The sequence below is a fragment of the Manis javanica genome, chromosome 9 (genome assembly GCF_040802235.1).
Source record: "Manis javanica isolate MJ-LG chromosome 9, MJ_LKY, whole genome shotgun sequence".
Taxonomy (NCBI): Eukaryota; Metazoa; Chordata; class Mammalia; order Pholidota; family Manidae; genus Manis; species Manis javanica.
Window position 1 is genome coordinate 22,779,908 of NC_133164.1, and position 17,069 is coordinate 22,796,976.

At 38.1% G+C, this 17,069-nt stretch overlaps 1 protein-coding gene and 1 long non-coding RNA gene across 3 annotated transcripts in view; both read left to right on the forward strand.

Annotated features, from left to right (window-relative positions):
• Positions 1–8,941, forward strand: part of LOC140843501 (uncharacterized) — a 486,982-nt gene extending 478,041 nt beyond the window's left edge. Inside the window, exons 4-6 of one of the 2 annotated variants that reach the window (XR_012121330.1) lie at positions 1,017–1,065; positions 4,403–4,503; positions 8,809–8,941. This is a non-coding gene — a long non-coding RNA (uncharacterized lncRNA). The remainder of the gene's footprint in view (positions 1–1,016; positions 1,066–4,402; positions 4,504–8,808) is intronic. The other variant, XR_012121329.1, reaches the window with a different exon arrangement.
• Positions 8,942–11,198: 2,257 nt separating this feature from the next.
• Positions 11,199–16,260, forward strand: SLITRK1 (SLIT and NTRK like family member 1). The gene is made up of 2 exons (XM_017666579.3): positions 11,199–11,560; positions 12,000–16,260. Exon 2 carries the CDS (start codon positions 12,053–12,055, stop codon positions 14,141–14,143), a length of 2,091 nt encoding a protein of 696 aa, XP_017522068.2. The 5' UTR covers positions 11,199–11,560; positions 12,000–12,052; the 3' UTR covers positions 14,144–16,260.
• Positions 16,261–17,069: the final 809 nt, after the last annotated feature.

Here is a 17,069-nt window from a genome sequence, read left to right on the forward strand (position 1 = left end):
AATTTAAAAAGTGCATTAGGAGTATGTTTACTCTTTCTGGGCACTGAACTGCAACAATTATTTTGTTGAATAGTAGTTCCCCTGGGAAGATGTAGCTAATGTGTGAAAACTCAAATCTGAGTATATATGTTATCCTAGGAGAATAACTAGAATTTTGGTGAAGCTGCCTTTGATTCTGAACCTTGTCATTGGATTTTGATTTGCATGAAGTGAAATGTTTCCACTGTTGTCGAAATCTGAGAATCTGGAATTTATATTGTAGATAATATCACTTGTGTACTATGTCTGCAAAGCTTCAGAAAAAGGCAATGGTATGGCCATTAATTGAACAGAATGCCAAGAATCCAGAGCCGAAAGTCCCAGTGAAAGTTGATACCATATTAAGAAATGCCTCTAATTCATTTATATTACTGAGTCTTTAAATATTTAAATATTTTAAATATGTAATGCAAGAAGATCTGATGATATTTACTAAATAATAGTTATGCATATATGCATAATATAATTATTTGTTTTTATTTTCTTATGCAAAATAGAAGCTATGACTGTTTATATATCCTCCTGCTATCCATGGTTTTTTGTTTTATTTAGTTGGAATTTGAAAATAGATTTTAAAACAAAGCCATTTACTTTTTCATTGTTTTGCTCCCTCCTCTTCATCCAATTGGTGAGGTGGACAATGTAGATTGACAGCAGGGGTAGCCCAGTGTGAAAAACCATTTGCCTGAGAAATGTGTGCTGCTCCTAGTCATAATAAGTCTAAAATAAAATTTAAAAAATGCTCTTCTTTACATAGATTGGGAGAGCAATTTCAACATGTCTTTTGACTGATATGCTTGCAGATGTTTAAGTACTGTGATCTGTACTATAATTTACAGAAACAAGATTTTGCATCTGTTGACTTCCCTCAGAAACATCCCATTGAGATATGACATTTGATTGTGATTTTTCTAGGCCATCTCAGAGACAAAGTGTTATGTGCTGTCTCCTAATGCTTTTGATATTTTTATGTGCAGGTAGTGACTATTTCAGCAAGTCTTCCCTCAGCAATACCGTGAATTGTAGGTAAGTTACTAAACTAATTGTAAAATCTGTGGCAATAGACTATACATATTCCATGGAAATGATAATAACCACAAGGGAGAATATTGGTTTGAAGTAGCAGAATGTTATATATTACAATGGCTTCTGAACCTCCGAAGGGCCATGAAACATACATGACATACAGACTATGTGTTATCAAAATTTCATGGGTGGAGGATTAGGGAATGAAAAGTCTAAAAAGGCTCTTGGGGTGTGGAAGTGATAATGAAAACAATTTGAAGTTGAGAAACAATGGTATAAATCCAGTTATTTAGGGTCTGAAGGCTTAAACTTGATTTCTCTAGAATTCACTGACCAAACAAAAGGGTAAAATGCAAATAAAATAATAATAATTCTGATACAAGTAATCATCTTCTAGAAAGTTTCCTACTGTTGTTCTTTCAATATAATAGAGCTGACTACAATTACAGTTATGAGAATTTCAAATATGTTAGTATTACTACTTATTTTTAGGTTACTCTAGCAGAAAAAGATAAAAGATTAAAAGTATGAGCAAATGGTGTGTTTTTAATGTTTTGTGTTTTAATTAATGTATTTATTTCCAATTTCAGAAGGGGTTAGAATACTTGAGAATTCCTAATGAAATATTTTCAAATTCAAATCAGTAAAATGTTTTGGAAAAGTATATTAAAATAATATGTCTTCTCAAACATAATACTAAAGGTCAGAAACATTGAATTGTAAGAAAATGTGGGTAGTTCCTTTAATTATTGCTTCCTCTTAACTTTTACATTAAAGTGACAATATTTATAATTTGTGATAACTGTATTCCTCAATGACAATTATTTTTAAACAGGTTGTATGCTAATAAATAGAAAACAAATTAGTGAAATTCACAAACATTACAAATAAACTAAAAACTAAACTAAATACAACTAGATTCAAGCCTTGTAAGGTTAATTACAATGACATATAAAAATCAATGCCTGTGTATAGAGACATTTTAGGAAGGTACTGCAAAATAAACTCTTAGAAAATTACTGTAAAGGGATAAATTTGCCCCTTCAATTAAAACCTGTTATACAAAACTTGATTTTAGATATGAACTTAAGCTTGAAGTAATTGGGAACTGAGTATAGGTGTTGTACTTTTAATATAAACATGCACCATGCTATATTTTCAAAGAAATAAATGGCTATAATGGAGGTGCTTCTCCAAGAAGAAACAAGAATGTAGTAGTTAGCCTAGCTGAAAGGACATATGTAAAGTGAGAAATGATAACAAGATTCTCTCAAGGAAATGCAAACCATGTAACCTAACATGTCAGCATCAGTTTCCTTACAAGGATGTTTCTGGATATAGAACAATTGAATGTGTGACTGAACACATCAAAGTTAAAACTGATCTCCTGGCCATAAAGACTTATTTCCCAATGCCACCTTCAAAGTGACACTCTGGGTTTTTAAACATAATTACAAAATTTGAATTTGTGTTCTGCTGTATGTATTCACTATAAAATTCTGAAACTCTGAACCATGATTGTCTCAGAGGTAGCCTTAAATGACCTACTTTATGTACAATTATCTTTGATCAAACTGGCATTAGAAAAAGGCTGATGGGAATTTTCATCTGAAAAATGATGCATTAGTTACCACTTGGTTCTTTCTGTGTTCCATGCAAAATTGAATAACACCATTGTGAGGTCAACATCCAAGATAAGCCCTATGATGAGGAAGATGTTCAATCGCTCATTGACTTGAGCATCATAATTCAGTCACCTTACATTTTGAGGAGGGGGAAAGAAGAATAAATTCTCAGACCACATGTGCAGACTCAAATAATAGGAGACATACACTGCTTGACAAAAGTCACTGAATATTGTTCTGAGTGTTTGCACTTCATCAGGACTTCACAGGCCCTTCAGTCCCTTAGAACTTTTTGTAAAAAATGTTGCCTAACCAAATATTCACGTAACTATGTTGATTTTAATTTTCTTTTGTTCCTTGGTTTCTAGAATTTTTCCTTAAAATACTAATTAGTTTTCTAATATTCTACTTGTTGAAGCATACATATACTTACTTCAGTAACAACAATAACTACCAGGAGAGTTTTAATTCCTATCTGCCCAAATTATACCTACTTTAGGACAGAATCTGTTCATTGGACAGTGCCAAGCATAAATGATTCATACCCATATATGTTATAAGAACAGGCATAATCAAAATCTGTGAATTAAAAAAAAATCCTCAGTTTAAACTTATCTAGAATACAGTCTAGTGCGCTATTTATTCATTTTAATTCAAATATTTCCAAGGGGAGAAATGGCTTCTTTGTTAGGCAGATCATATATTGTATAATATATTGTATCCATTATTGTATGAATAAGAACACTTTTGAAAGTGAAATTACATGCTATTCCTATTAACTACTGGAAAGGCCAGCATAAACAATGACTTTCCTGACAAAACGGGGATGTATAGTTGGTCACCTTACTCATATTTCATACCATTCATATTTCCTGATTTATTCAAGCCTAAAAGACATTAAGAAAAATGACAGTAGGTAGCTCTCTGAGTTTCGGAAAAGACCAGAGAACCAGGTGGGTACATGGATGGAACAGAAGTTGTCTCATAATTGGAATTGGTTGAAATTATGCCACAGAACTCATTTGCTGAGGACCGTGGTGCCAGTGCTCTGACCAGGAGCAAAACAGCTCCGCCCTCAGGCCTGGACTCTGAGTAGGAGTTAAACTTGCCTTCACTTCGCACTGTGCTGGACGCTCCTCATCGCTGCTATTGTTCCCAGAGCCAGAAGTGATTCTTCCAGTTCTCTTCCCTTATGTCACTAAGTCTGATTTCAAAATCCAGACATGCGAGTCTAATTAGCCAGATTAAGTCATCCAATCTGCCTCATACATACATGAGATCTAGGGAAATAGATGTCTAATGTTTTTATCATTTATGATAGTATACGTAGTTTATCAAAACAGGACTTCAAAGTTGGGAAATGGACCAGCATTAGGAACGATTCCCTTAAAAGCACAATGTATGGCAAAGTGTGATTTCCTGAGTTTGATGCTAAAGCCCCTGATATTTTTCACTGCTCCAGGCAGCTGCTCATGTGAAATAACACTTTTTCACAGCTTACTGGTTACCATTAGTATAAGAATTGCCAATTCCAACTAATTAGAAAATAACATGTTTTCTAGTTTAATAAATATTATTTAATCTTTTTACTTTGAGCAATTAAAAAATTCCCTATGGGCTTTCCACTTCTCGTGATATTGAAATCAAAGTTAGGTTCTAGTACATAGTACTTGTTCAGAAATCTAAAAGATGGTGTTGACCTTTTTCATCAGCCAATTAAACACTAGCCATCTGCGCAATGTGATTTAATGGCCATCACAAAAAATCCCACAAATCTCTGCAACATGCATCTGTCTACCTGACCTGCAATAGGGTATGTGTTCTTCCTTTATTGATTTATTCCTCTGCATCAAGATATTACATATTCAAGAATTAAGAGTGAACATGCAAATGGTGACATTGTCCATCTTACGTTTTTGCATTCTGGTGGTGTGCATTATATATAATGCCTGTAGTGTATGAGTATTTGTGCATGGCTTGTGTGCACATGTGTGTGTGTGTAAAGATGTATAAGTAAATGATTTTAACATCTTCTTTTCTTGAAAATTGATGAAACAGAATATGGATATAATACATTTTTAAATGGTGCATCATCTTGACATTATCTGAACACTTGCAAGATAGTCAAATTTTGGTCTCAAATAAGTCCAGAGGAAGGTGTAATAAATATATGATAAAGCTAATAACGTAACTTGTGGGATTGGGAGAAAGATAAAGAAATAAGAGACTATTATAAAAGAGAAAAGAGGAAGAAAGACAATTTAGCCTTGTTAAAATTTTGCCACAGCCCTGAAAAAACTAAATGAATAACTTAAATAGTTAACCTCACTGAATCTTTAGACTTTTATGATTTTTAATCTTTTATACTCATTGTAGTTAATTGCACAATCCACTCCCTCTTGCAAAAGCAGCAATGCATCCCCATCATTAGCATCTTCACACATTTATTGGTTGTCGACCAGGTGCATGGTACCATACTAACTCTTACGGGATACACAAAATGTAGGTTAGGAACTCATTTTCTAGAGAAAAAAAGAATTTCATAAATATATGCATGATAATATAGAAGAAAAAATATATCAAGTGCACATAATGCATAGAAAAAATGAAACCTAAAAGTTAACCTAAATAATTCATAGATTATATCACTTTCCCAAGTCCCTAGTTTGTGAATTAATCCTGTCTCTGAGTTTTCTAACTCTCATGATCTGTCCCTCAATTTATCACTAATTCACATGCTGCCTTATTTAACTGGTGGAATTATCTGTCCAGTACGCTGTTGGTGACAGATATAAAAAGATGAAAATATCTGATCTCTACCTTCAAGAATGTTACATTCTAGTGAGGAATCAATGCTTCAAACAAATATATATATTTTTTAAGGAAGACGACACTACTTAGTAGTTATTCTACTGAATAAGGTGAAAGGGAGTGAGATACACAGGTGGCTTGGCATGGAAAGGACTCACAGAAGTAATGTTTAACTAAAATGTGTCTTAAAAGTTGAACTTTTCAGGCAATTTACATACTTAATGAATTATAGAAATTAAAAATTATTTGCTCAAGTAAATGGATCAGCATTAACTTCACATTAAAATTAACGAACTGAGTGGAAAATATTTTAAATGATAACAAATAGCGTTGGCAGGGGGTTAAGGAAATGGCAAATCTCATTTGCTGCTGGGAGAATATAAATTGGCACAAGTTTTGACTAGGCGATTTGTCAATTTGTATCAAAAGTCTTAATATTTTTCCCACACTTTGACCTGGCAGTTCTACCTCTAGGAATCTGTAATAAGAAGATAAATAATGTTTACAGTGATTTATGTACAATGCTGCTCTTTGCAGCATTATTTATGAGAGCAAAATTTTTAGTAAGAACTAAATATTTTTAGTAAGAGCAGTGTAGAATTAGTTCAGTGAATTATTTTATATCATACAGAGGAATTCAGTTTCTAATATAATATAGTAGTGGATGTTTAATAACTGAAAACTTTCACAAATAAATGTTAAGTACAAAAAGTATATTACAAAATACATGTGTGTATGTTACACTAGTAATTTCTGAGGGTTAGGATTATATGGACTCATTTTATTTTGCTGTTCTTTTCAGTATTTTCCAAAATCTCTACATGTAGCATATATCTTAATCTTAAAAATGTAATACATACTTGGTAGGAAACAAAAATAGACTTCTTTTTCTATAAGTGATGTATCTTCAATGTCTTGAATACATATTAAAATGAGTAAGTTCTGTTAAAAATAAGACAATGGGCCAAATTTATGCCAAGCCCCATGTCACCAAACCAAGACCTAATTATAGCTTCAGCTCTCTCAGAAATGGAATCTTAAGTCAGTCAGTCAGGAACTAACTGATCAGCACTAGTGAGGTCATCTGCCACATAGACCCCTGCCAGTCCCCACAGGACAAGTGACCTGGCCACTTTTTCCCTAGTGTAACTTCCTAATTCCTGCTCCTTTCTACCTATGAAAGTTTTCCATTTTGTACAGGTCCTTGGAGCTACTTTTTATCTGCTGGATGAGGTGCTTCCCAAATCATGAATCACTGAATAAAGCCAATAAGATCTTTAAAATGTACTCAATTGAATTTTTTTTCTAACACTTCTTAACAGCACATATAGAAGCACCCATTAATATAATAAACAATGGTACAAATATATGCCTTCATTTTATTGTAGTATAGTAGGGTGCTAAGAGTATAGTATGAGAATGTTAGCATATTTTTATATATACAAATATATGTTTGATCAGTATTCTCTTCAATAAGTACTAAATAGTGATTCATGTGAGTTTTATATAAACAAGTGAGAGTTTATGAGAAAATCAGTTCCATTACAAAATGGACAAACCAATGACTCAAAGCAATATAAATTTAAAGTGATATAAACATGAGAAAATGATACTTCAGAACACAAAGTAAAAATATAGTAATATTTTGATGTGCTCTACTTAGTTTGCTGTTTATTTGATGATAAATATAAGTGGATACATTTTGAAAAGCAATTTACTATAAAATATTTTATTGTTTTGCTTCAGAAGGCATGCAATGTGATAATTATGTTGACATTCCATTCCTAGAATTGTATTTATAAACTACAAAAATAAAATAGAATAAATAGGTAGAAATCTTATATTTAAGCATATTAGTTTTTAGGTGTAATTGATTTATGTCTTCATCTATTAGTTTACAATTTTTACCACAGAAAGATAGGTTCCAACAACCCCTTTATCTTGTGAAATATAGGAAAGGATAGTAGTAGATTAAACTCAGAAATAGCAAATCCTATTCTACCGTAGTTATTATATTTATTCTTGGCTTTAAGCCCTAGTGAATATGTAAATGCAGAATGTCTACATCCCAAATCCAAATGTGGAAACTCTAAAAGGGTAAAAGACACTGGGCCCTTTCTGAAGTTATTTTTAAGGAATTTTAGATTCAGAAAACAGGAGCTTGAAGGGAACCAAAAAATCCACAAACTCCAATGACTAGATTTACCAGTCTGGAAACTGCTACATGGAAGCTTACTAAGATAAAAGTGTTGCATATTTAGAACAAATAGGACCTTAGTTCAGCTTATGAGTGTGTAGATTTGTTACCTTTGGCAAAGTTGAGTGATACTACTCGATGTTGGTAAATTATTCAATATTACTCAGATTCAGTTTCTTCATTTCTAAAAATAGGAGAGTAATATCAAATTCACTTTATACAAATCAGTTATCAGTAGTTTCCTCTGGTATAAAAAAGTAGCATGGATGAGAGAACACTAGAAATGAACTTCCTATATATAATTTTGTATTTCTTAATTTAAAAAGTGCTTTTATAGTTAAAAGTATAAAAGCTTTTAGATTTTAAAATAATTTGAGGAATAAACTAAAGAATGACAATAAATTAATGTTTGTTATATATTCTAATCTTTCACTTTAAATATGTAGTGTGCATATGTAAACACCTGGAAATTTGATACCATTTGGGGAAAAATAGATAATTGATTGAGAACAACTCCTTTTTTAATCCTTACGATTTTGTAATATATACATCTAACTTATCCTTTGAGAGATGAAGCTTTTGGGGAAAAATAAGAAAATATGGACATTTAATGATACAATTGAAAACCTTCTGGCTACAGCCCAGAAATGAAACTATAGCCTTGAGCAAATATTATCAATTGTATCATCATCTGGAGTGTCCTTTATCTCTGGCTCCTGAGATCATCAGTCATGAGAGGCAAGGCAATTGAAGTAGTTCACTTGAGCTCAAATAGATACAGTAGAATCCTTTTAAGAAGAGTTCATGTCTAAAAAATGTTCCCCAAAGGCATTAGACATGTTTAGATCACATATACATCCCCATATTTTTTTTATTTCTCACAAATAAATTCACTGTTATACTTGAAAAGTTAACATTTGGACAAAAAAAATGCTTTATTTACCTGAAATATATTTACTCTGAAAATGATTGTTTTAAGAAGAATTTTGTTAGTTGATTAATGAGAGTGAATTTTCAATAGGAATGTATGTTTCTGTCTCTATTCTTTGCTTGTAATTGTGTAGTGGATATCTTCATTTAGGTAACATGACTTTAATATTTTCTCCTAAGGTTTGGATGCACATCTGGGCACTACCACACCCCTTTTTTTGGAATGCAGAGATAAGAAACTATTTGAGGAGGGCAGATGGGGGTTGGGGGAATGTAATAAATCTAAATATGAAAATCCTGACTGTAAATTTTCTAACATGATTGGTGCTTTGAGAGAAAGAAGCAATCAAGGGAGAGATACTAAGTTTAATGGGTGGGGAGGCGGGTGAAATCTGAATATCAATTGCCTGTTACCTCAATTCTGTTTATTTAAAATCATCTTAAATATGTTTTTTGGGTCTCTTCACATAAAGTATTCATTCAGCAAGTCAAATAAACAAGTAACCAATTAAGTTTCAGTGTGATTTTAGATGATTACCATCAATATTTTTCTTCCTGAACAGCCAGCATTCTTCTGTCTGTACTTCAGAGTCTTGCCTATCCCTGTCAATCACAGACACATTGCATGGGGCTGCCCTCCTTTCTCAGCTTGGTTTCCAGGACCAAGAAGTTTCACACCTGAGTCCTGTTACAAAGAAATAAAAATATCCTTCCATCAGTTTAACTCCTCCTACACATCTGCAGTTCTCAACTGCATAACATTTTTTGCAGTGAAATAGTTTCAAACTGATTAAGATCTTTCTCTCTTTGTACATATGTAAATTAAATAAAAATGGAATGGTTTTAGTGTAATAGGTTGTATGAAAAAGGCCTCCCAATCTCTCTCTCTCTCTCTCTCACACACACACACACGCACACACACACACACACACACCTCAAGCAGATCCTTTATCTTCACCCCCCCCTGAATCTTACTAGAAGAGCACAATACAACATTTGATTATAAAAAAACATTAAATATGGATATGAAAACTGCTCCTCTCAAGAACTGGCTTCTGACTCAGAAAAAAAAAAACCCTCTGCTACACTCTCCTGAATTTCCCAACCCGAGTCCTTCCCAGAATCTTGAACTCTCCAGCTTTTTCCAAAAACACACATCCTTTAATATTTGTTCTTTTATGCAGATTGTTAGCAGGCTTGTAACAGCTCTCCAACTTGTGTTAAGACCTGACGTAACATATCACTTTTGCTGAGAATGAAGAAAGGACCAAACAATGATACTAATACTAATTGCTGTAAATTTCAAACTCTAAAGTGATGTGCACAATTTTTAGAATGTATTGATGGAAAAGGTATTGACTCTGGTAGGAAAAATCAGCAGAACAGCTGACTTTACCAAGACACAGCATTCTCAACCTTCCCTCCCCTCTCAGATATTTGTAGAACTTGGTTTTTTATAAGCTCCATCTAAGTTCGAGGAACCCTGCAATTCTTTCCCTGGGAAAAGCCAGAACACTGTGCCCCAGCAGCATCAGTGACCCAGCGAAGAGGCACTGCTGGCTACCTACAGATAAGGGTTGCCCAGAGCCTTAGAGACCGGAGATTTCTATCTCCCTTTCTCAAAATGCAACTGGTTATTTACTTGGTATGCATTTTAAATTCGGCTGAACGAATGCAGAAACTTTGTCAGTGTGTGTGTGAGTGAGTGAGTGAGTGTGTAATGTGCGCGCGCCAGTCTGCCAGTGGGTTTTTAAGAGCACTCACGAATCATATTGGGATTTTCCCCTGCCCCCCTCCCTCCTTTTCCGGTTCTCACTGAAAGCTGTCAGGTCTAGAATCGAAGACGCAAGCGTGCATTGCATTTTCACCCCAGACTTAACTAACATTCAGGAAATACCATCAGAGAAACCTAACTCTCAACGACCAAATTGAAATGCTATACCAAGTTTTAAAAAGAAAATGTACCTAAATTGCATACCTTGTAACAAAAAAATCATATCCAATTATGATAATATATTTTAAAAACGGCATGAATAAATATTCCAAATAACCACTCTCAACATGCCAAATAAAAAGGGGGTGGGATCTCAGAGACATCAAAAACATAAAACACTGTACAGCAAAGACGGAAGAAATGCAGTTAAAGCACCGATGAAAATGGCGTGCAGTATAATTACCTCAAATTGCTGTTCGCTTGACACCCTGACACTAATTTTATTCAAGCCACTGGGAAATAAATGTTTTAAAAGCACTCATTTCCAAACGCTGGAGCCAGTGGGGACTGTGGGGTCGTTAAGGAAAGGAAAGGGTAAAGTTTCCAGCACGCAAAAAGAATTAAATAATCCATTTATAATAAGCATCTATGAGGATCGACAGCCTTTAATGCCCACATTTTTAACGCTTGCCCTGTACGTGGATCGACTTTTTTTTTTCCGTTCAGCATTCCCTCACCAGATGGATTTTTGCTACTGCAGATCAGCAGAGGGTGTCAGATCTTTCAGAGTGCACCAGGCTGGAACGAGCAGAGCTTCTTAGCAACTCAGTTCTTCACCCCCCACCCCCCCATTCTCGCGCGCTCTCCCTCCCTCAGACAGCTCGCCCCCCGCCCTCCGCCCCCTCCATGTAATTCCGAAAGAGCAGGAGAAAGCGGAGAACTAGAAAGGAAGAGCTAGTAATCGAGAGCCCGAGCCCAGAAGGGGAGGAAAGGAAAAGGATGGACAGCTACAAAACGCCGCGATTGCGGAAATTTTCCAGCGCCATTGGCTCGGCAGCGTGAGTCCTTCGGTCGGGCGTGATTTCAGCACCGGGGTTCTGGACAGCACCTCGGGGAGGGTGGGGGGACTTCTGAGCAACCCGCAGCAGCCACAGCAAGAACTCCAACAGCCTCAACAACGCAAGCCGCCGAAAACCTGCTTTGAATCAGAGAGGCAAGGTCAGTCCGACGCACAGCCATGCACAGGCAGTGCGCCTGTACTACGCTGCAAACCCTCTGCTTGTTTCTCTAACATGCACTTGCTTCTAATTACTAGCATTGTTCCCTTCCTGATTAGCGAGGACCACTAGGTGAGATTCTGTAAGGGTGTGTTTTTAATTTATGTGTGTATACTTAACTTATTTTGGGTAATTTTTAAAGGGTTGAGGGGGAGTGGGGTTATTTTTTCTACTTTTTTTTTTTTTTTTTTTTGCTTGCCTTGCACTACGTGCCTGGATAGTTTGTGAATATTATTATTGACTGGCGCCTGGGTTATTGCAGTGCGGGGGGGTTAGGGAGGGAGGAATCCACCCCCACCCCCCCAAACCCTTTTCTTCTCCTTCCCTGGGTTCGGACATTGGAGCACTAAATGAACTTGAATTGTGTCTGTGGCGAGCAGGATGGTCGCTGTTACTTTGTGATGAGATCGGGGATGAATTGCTCGCTTTAAAAATGCTGCTTTGGATTCTGTTGCTGGAGACGTCTCTTTGTTTTGCCGCTGGAAACGTTACAGGGGACGTTTGCAAAGAGAAGATCTGTTCCTGCAATGAGATAGAAGGGGACCTACACGTAGACTGTGAAAAAAAGGGCTTTACAAGTCTGCAGCGTTTCACCGCCCCGACTTCCCAGTTTTACCATCTATTTCTGCATGGCAATTCCCTTACTCGACTTTTCCCTAATGAGTTCGCTAACTTTTACAATGCGGTTAGTTTGCACATGGAAAACAATGGCTTGCATGAAATCGTTCCAGGGGCTTTTCTGGGGCTGCAGTTGGTGAAAAGGCTGCACATCAATAACAACAAGATCAAGTCTTTCCGAAAGCAGACTTTTCTGGGGCTGGACGATCTGGAATACCTCCAGGCCGATTTTAATTTATTACGGGATATAGACCCGGGGGCCTTCCAGGACTTGAACAAGCTGGAGGTACTCATTTTAAATGACAATCTCATCAGCACCCTACCTGCCAACGTGTTCCAGTATGTGCCCATCACCCACCTCGACCTCCGGGGAAACAGGCTGAAAACGCTGCCCTATGAGGAGGTCTTGGAGCAAATTCCTGGCATTGCTGAGATCCTGCTAGAGGATAACCCTTGGGACTGTACCTGTGATCTCCTCTCCCTTAAAGAATGGCTTGAAAACATTCCCAAAAATGCCCTGATCGGCCGAGTGGTCTGCGAAGCCCCCACCAGACTGCAAGGGAAAGACCTCAATGAAACCACCGAGCAGGACCTGTGTCCTTTGAAAAACAGAGTGGATTCTAGTCTGCCGGCGCCCCCTGCCCAAGAAGAGTCCTTTGCTCCTGGCCCCCTGCCAACTCCTTTCAAGACAAATGGGCAAGAAGATCATGCCACCCCAGGGTCTGCTCCAAATGGAGGTACAAAGATCCCAGGCAACTGGCAGATCAAAATCAGACCCACTGCAGCGATAGCGACTGGCAGTGCCAGAAACAAACCCCCAGCCAACGGCTTGCCCTGCCCTGGGGGCTGCAGCTGCGACCATATTCCAGGGTCGGGTTTAAAGATGAACTGCAACAATCGGAACGTGAGCAGCTTGGCTGATTTGAAGCCCAAGCTCGCCAACGTGCAGGAGCTTTTCCTGAGAGATAACAAGATCCATAGCATCCGAAAATCGCACTTTGTGGATTACAGGAATCTCATTCTGTTGGATCTGGGCAACAATAATATCGCCACAGTAGAGAACAACACTTTTAAGAACCTTTTGGATCTCAGGTGGCTGTATATGGATAGCAACTACCTGGACACGCTGTCCCGGGAGAAATTCGCCGGGCTGCAAAACCTCGAGTACCTGAACGTGGAGTACAATGCGATCCAGCTCATTCTTCCTGGCACTTTCAATGCCATGCCCAAACTGAGGATCCTCATCCTCAACAACAACCTGCTGAGGTCCCTACCGGTGGACGTGTTCGCCGGGGTCTCACTCTCTAAACTCAGCCTGCACAACAATTACTTCATGTACCTCCCCGTGGCAGGGGTGCTGGACCAGTTAACCTCCATCATCCAGATAGACCTGCACGGAAACCCTTGGGAGTGCTCTTGCACCATTGTGCCTTTCAAGCAATGGGCAGAACGCCTGGGTTCCGAAGTGCTGATGAGCGACCTCAAGTGTGAGACGCCGGTGAACTTCTTTAGGAAAGATTTCATGCTCCTTTCCAATGACGAGATCTGCCCCCAGCTGTACGCGAGGATTTCGCCCACGTTAACTTCGCACAGTAAAAACAGCACTGGGTTGGCGGAGACCGGGACGCACTCCAACTCCTATCTAGATACCAGCAGGGTGTCCATCTCCGTGCTGGTCCCGGGACTGCTGCTGGTGTTTGTCACCTCCGCCTTCACTGTGGTGGGCATGCTCGTGTTTATCCTGAGGAATCGAAAGCGGTCTAAGAGAAGGGACGCCAACTCTTCGGCGTCCGAAATTAATTCCTTACAGACAGTCTGTGACTCTTCCTACTGGCACAATGGGCCTTACAACGCCGATGGGGCCCACAGAGTGTATGACTGTGGCTCGCACTCTCTCTCAGACTAAGACCCCAGCCGGGTCAGAGCCGAGGAGCGGGAAGGCCATGTCCCCACGATGCCTCCCATCCTCCACCCGCGCCGGTGTCCTAGGGTCAGAGGAGCCCAGAACCAAGTCCAGCGCCCCAAGTCTTGACGGACATAAGTAAATAAATAACTATGAACCCGCTCAACCGAGAGGGTCTGACCCCTTAGCTCTCTGCTGGAAACAAAGAGCAGACTGTGGCGAGCTGGGGGAGCGCTGCCAAATCGCTCTTTGCAGCGGGCGCCTTTGACAAAGCCCAGCAGGGGCCCTGCTCGGAGACCTGACAGCGCCGCTGCCCCCGGTTCAGGGCCGGTGGGGATGGCTGCAGCGGTCCTATACTTATACACACATACCACATCTATGTAGAGAGATAGATATCTATTTTTCCCCTGTGGATTAGCCCCGTGAGGAGGGGGGCGTGACGGCTCCCTGTTGGCTGCGCAGGGATGGGCAGTTGCACGAAGGCATGAATGTATTGTAAATAAATAACTTTGACTTCTGACAAAAAAACAAAAAGCGCTGCATGGCTCGCATGGAATCCACGCGCTCCAGGGACTCTGCCCTCCCCGGCGACTGGAGACGACGTCACGTTCACAGCACCCACCCTCTTACCTGATAAGTCCCATCGTATCAAACTTTCTATAAACAAAATACAGTATAATCAGAAAGTGCCATTTCGCCATTATTTGTGATCGGTAGGCAGTTCAGAGCGTACGTTTACTGTGATAAAAATGTAAAGGTTTTATTTAAGACATTTGCATGGCTAATCATCAGTCCATTTTATGAGTTAAAAATGTATTTTGTTGAGCAAAGTTTTTATGGGTTGTTTTGGGTTTCTTTGTTTTGATGGTGATGTTTTGTTTTTGTTTGGAGGGGGAATATTTTTCTATACATATCCAATAATGCCTTCCATCTGAATGTAAAATAAGTACCCATAATTTCTATTACAGTATCAGTGTAATTATTTAAAAAAAAAAGGTTTTGAGGCAGTTAAGCATGACCAATTAATGTCATTCTAGTGCTTAGGCTGCAATTCTATGGTAGCAATTCTGTGCTGGTGTAAATCTTACTTATAAAGTAGGAAAAACGAACCGAGGAAGCACGTGAAACTTACTAATTCTATTCGAGGATTTTATAATGGCATATTTTTTCAGTATTAAAGTGAAAATGTTTTCAACTCTGGGTCCTTACATTTTTCCAGCTTCATATTTGCAAATGGTAACTTGGATTTGCGGTGGAAGGGACGGGGGAGGGGGACGACTGGGGGTGGATCCCTTCTAGAGTTACATTAAGGCTCTATCTCGAATTGGCTTAGCTTTTTATCCTTTACGCAGCTCTGCTCCCCCTGCATCCCCTCCAGGACTTTCCCAGCTTTCCCCTGTGGGTGAAGTTCGCCCAACACACCGTCCCCCACCCTCCTTTCCCCACTTCTTATGCGGCAGTGAATCCCTTTATTAATACTGGAAATCCCTCGCTGCTGCTAACACACTGCAGATATATTAAGGACGTTAAGTAGAGATTTGATTTAAGTGACTCTGCCTAGATCGGTCTCATTAAACAGAGTGGAGATTTCATTGGTCAGCACTCTTGGATGAAAGACAGCCCTAATGACTGGCATTTGAGACGTTGTTAGCTTTTTGTATTCAACATCTGCTGAAAACGGTAAAACTAATTAGCGTCCACCCACCCTCCCCGCCCCAGCAACTGCACACTGGAATTTGTTAAAGCACTCATCTTTATAGAAATCAGTCATTATCCTAAAGAAGTGTTTCTCTCCCATCATTCGGATTTCTGGTTGTGTCCCAGTAATTAACAAGAAAAGCATTGAACTGTTTGAATTTTATGAGCCAATGTAACTCTGGCCTCAATCATATTCCTCTGGGATTTCTAAGCAGTCTATTTTATCAGCAGTTAGGGGACAAAAAGCAAACAAAACTAAACATATTGATTGGGTCTGCATTCCACCACACATTCACCCTTGGGAAGTATGTTAAAATACTTCAGACCACAGATTAAAAAAAAAGAATTATAGGATTGTAAATCAGCTAATGAAATCCCCCAGAGCAGCTGTAAGATTTGCCTTCTAGAACTCATAGTCTAAAGAGAAATAATTTCCCAGAGCAGTAATGTTCTGGAATATGTACTATTTATTTTAATGCTTTTTAAATAAAATCTTTATTATAAATTATGACTATCCCTAAGCCATTCATCATTTTCTCTCTTGATTCTTTTGCTGTTGGACTTTTTCCGCATTTCACAGTGATAATATTATTGCATACTATCCTCTGGCAAATATTACAGATTGTCATTTATTTATTTATTTATTTATTTTTCATATGAAGGCCTTAATTCTTTTTGTGGAAAGTACAACTGGGTTCCTGATAAGCAGTCAACAGATTTGTTTGTGATGGAAAAGTTGGGGGAGGGAAAGAGTCATATATTATACAATATTATGACCTTAAGAAGGGAAAGAAAGAATGGCAGACATTCCATGCCTCTGCAGGAAAGTAATACTTAACCAAAGACATCTAGAGAAGCATGATGGTAATTGTTAAAACTAACACATAGTTAGTCTAAGTCAGGAAACTAAAACTTCTCTTAAAAGGTGTGCACTGGGGCAAAACCTTTTCTTCATATTAATCAACAAGAAATTACAATGTAAAAGCCAAGGATAAAGGGGTAAAATTATTTTTTAAATTTCAGCTTCCACGGATTTTGAGTGGTCATTGTTTGCCAGGTATGTGCTAAGTGGTTTACAAAATACCTTAATTTAACCCTCACAACCACAGAATAATTTAATATGATATTGCACTTTCCATTATACTGATGAGAAAATTGAGGTTTAAGGAAAGTAAGCAGTAACTCGGGTCATACCTGGTACATAGTGGAGGGGGATTTAAACCCGATTTCC

Coding starts and splice junctions, on each gene's coding strand:
- SLITRK1 (XM_017666579.3), top strand. CDS start 12,053: ATGCTGCTTTGGATTCTGTTGCTGGAGACGTCTCTTTGTTTTGCCGCT.